General features: G+C 60.9%; 1 protein-coding gene across 1 annotated transcript in view; it reads right to left on the reverse strand.

The window, feature by feature from the left end:
- Positions 1-23: 23 nt before the first annotated feature.
- The window catches only part of SCAMP3 (secretory carrier membrane protein 3), a 17,718-nt gene continuing 15,342 nt past the window's right edge, over positions 24-2,399 (reverse strand). The window contains exons 3-7 of the mRNA XM_035903941.1: positions 2,211-2,345; positions 1,862-2,021; positions 1,299-1,400; positions 1,077-1,194; positions 24-933 (exon numbers count right to left, since the gene is read on the reverse strand). Coding sequence (XP_035759834.1) covers positions 787-933; positions 1,077-1,194; positions 1,299-1,400; positions 1,862-2,021; positions 2,211-2,345 — 662 coding nt within the window. The 3' untranslated portion in view covers positions 24-786. The remainder of the gene's footprint in view (positions 934-1,076; positions 1,195-1,298; positions 1,401-1,861; positions 2,022-2,210; positions 2,346-2,399) is intronic.

A 2,399-nucleotide genomic window follows, 5' to 3' on the forward strand; every position in this document is an offset into this window, starting at 1 on the left:
CCCCCAGGAAGGTGCAGAGGAGGAAGGGAGAAGCCGTTCACCCCTGTGCTGGAGGCAAGGGGGGAGCTAAGGGGGTACTGAAAGGCTGCCCCAGCAGCAGCACACCCCCCCCGCTGCCTTCCCGGCCCCACTCTCCTTATCCCTGCTCCTGGAGGGGGAGGACAGGGAAAGGGAGTGGAGCAGGGCAGCCTCCAAGCTCAGCACCCTGGGGACAGAGCCAGCCCCACCCCAACGAAGCAAGCCCCTGGGGGAAGATGGTGACAATTTTCTTTGATCTTCTTAGCAGAGACTGGGGTCCTACGTCAAAGGGAAGGCAAACAAAAGCCTCCAGGGAAGAGCCGGCCCCTGCACGCCCTGGGACTGGGCACACGGGGAACCCTCCGTGCCCCAGGGCACACACGTGGCATCACCAGGCGGGGAAATGGGAGAGCCCTGGCCAACAGAGGGAAGGGGAGCAGCCACTTCAGTCCCCATCACATGCCTGGAGGAGGCTCCTGGTGCTGGAAGGGAGGGCAATGACAGGCGCAGGACTTGGCCACAGCACCTCCCATCCCGCTCCTTCCCCAGTCCACTGAGGGAAGGGGACCAGCACAAACCGGAACAGCCTCCATCCGTAAGGAAAGGGGTTAGAGCAGCAGACAATTCAGGCACCAGCACTTCCAAGCTGGGATGAGGCAGCCTCTGACAGCTGATGCACACACACGGGGATCCAGTGAAAGTGCAACTTGGATTTCCTCTTCCTTTGGAAGAGCCCACGTGCGATGAGAAGCCGGGGCCCCCGCCTGGCTAGGGCGCCCGGAAGGCATTGGTGGCAGCAGCAGCAGCAGCATTGGCCGCCGCGGTGCGCACCGCCTGGTTGGAGAAGACCCCTGCGGCAAACTCCTCCTGTGCTTTCTGGAAGCTGGCGCCCGTCCGGCGGTACAGAGAGTGGATCTGGAAGAGAGCGACAGGCTCAGGGTCAGCGCATCGGCCCCGTTCCAGGCCCCTGTGACCAGAGCTGTGCTCCTGCACCTGCCAAAACCCACCCTCGTCCTCCCGACGGGGCGCTCTGGCCCCGAGGTTCAATCCAAACTCACCTTTTTCAGCATAATGATGCCCAACACGGCCACCGCTGTGAAGAACAAGGACACCAGGATCATCATCACAGCCACGGCTGTGTTCTTCCGCAGCGCTATCAGGCTCAATATCCAGCCACTGCAAAACAAGAGTCGGTTGCCCACAGGTTCCCTCTTTTCCCCCCCCGCTCACCTCCTCCCATTCTGGGGTATTTGGCTGGCCGGGGTGAGCACAACTCGCACCTGAATCCCCAGTTTGGGATGCCGATCGCCTGCAGCACGTACATCACGTTCTGGGCAAAGAAGACGAAGAAGAAGACAAAGAAGTTGAACGAACTGTCACTCCTGGGGGGAAAAATAAATAAATAAATAAATAAGATACAGGCGAGGTTAGGCCACAGAAAACAACTCCCAAACCTTCCCGAAAGCGGGGGATGCAAGGAGAACACACAGCCCCAGAGGTGCAGCCACTGGTTAAGGGACTTAACGCAAGGAGATACCCGAGGAAGAGGCATAAGGCAGCGCAGGGATCTCCAACAGCAAGGACCACAGGAAAACACATTCCTGTGACCTCCTTAGAAGAGCCCCGTCCAAAGCAAGATTTGTTCCCCAGCCAGAAGCTCAGTGCAGAGTCACCGCATCCCCTGGACCCAAAGGCCACAAAAGGAGCTGGGACACCACTGGTGTCGCGCTCGGGGCGAGGGCCTGTTCTGCCGAGCAGCCCGGTCTCCCCTGCTTCAAGCACCAGCCTTGCAGCCATCCCACCCCGCTGCTTTGCTGGCCCCGGAGCTCGAGCAGATACACACCTGAAAGCTTTGTACATCGGCCTATACCAGCAGACAAAGGAGCACGGCGTGTAGAGGAGAGCCCAGAGAATAGAGAGGCCGAACCCAGAACCGGACGAGGGATCCACACAGAACCAGGCCAGCGAGGACAAGAAGTTCAGGAAGAGAGCAATGGTGCTGGCTGAGGGAGAGGACACTGGTCAGGCAACCCGAGCAAGGCTCCCCCCTCCCCACGCCAAGGGCTCAGCCCCCCAGGCACCGCGTGGTGACCACAGCTTCTCCGGAGCAGCAGCGTTCACACAAGCGTGGGGGACACTTGTCCCTCTACCCCCTCCCAGGACCTGCCCTGAGGTGCCCCGCAGGGTCTCACCCATCCAGAGGTAGTACATGGTGGAAACGGTCTTCTGGAAGTCAGCAGGGATCTCCACCGGGATGTCCTGGTAGAAGCAAGGCTTCACGGGGCAGAAGGAGGGCAGCGGGGGCCAGTTGTTCAGCCTCGCTGCAGAGGGAAGGAGGTGACAAGGAGCCAGCGGCGGTGCCCGAGCAGGGGGCCCGGGGG

The sequence above is a fragment of the Egretta garzetta genome, unplaced genomic scaffold (genome assembly GCF_000687185.1).
Source record: "Egretta garzetta isolate BGI_Z169 unplaced genomic scaffold, ASM68718v1 scaffold141, whole genome shotgun sequence".
Taxonomy (NCBI): domain Eukaryota; kingdom Metazoa; phylum Chordata; class Aves; order Pelecaniformes; family Ardeidae; genus Egretta; species Egretta garzetta.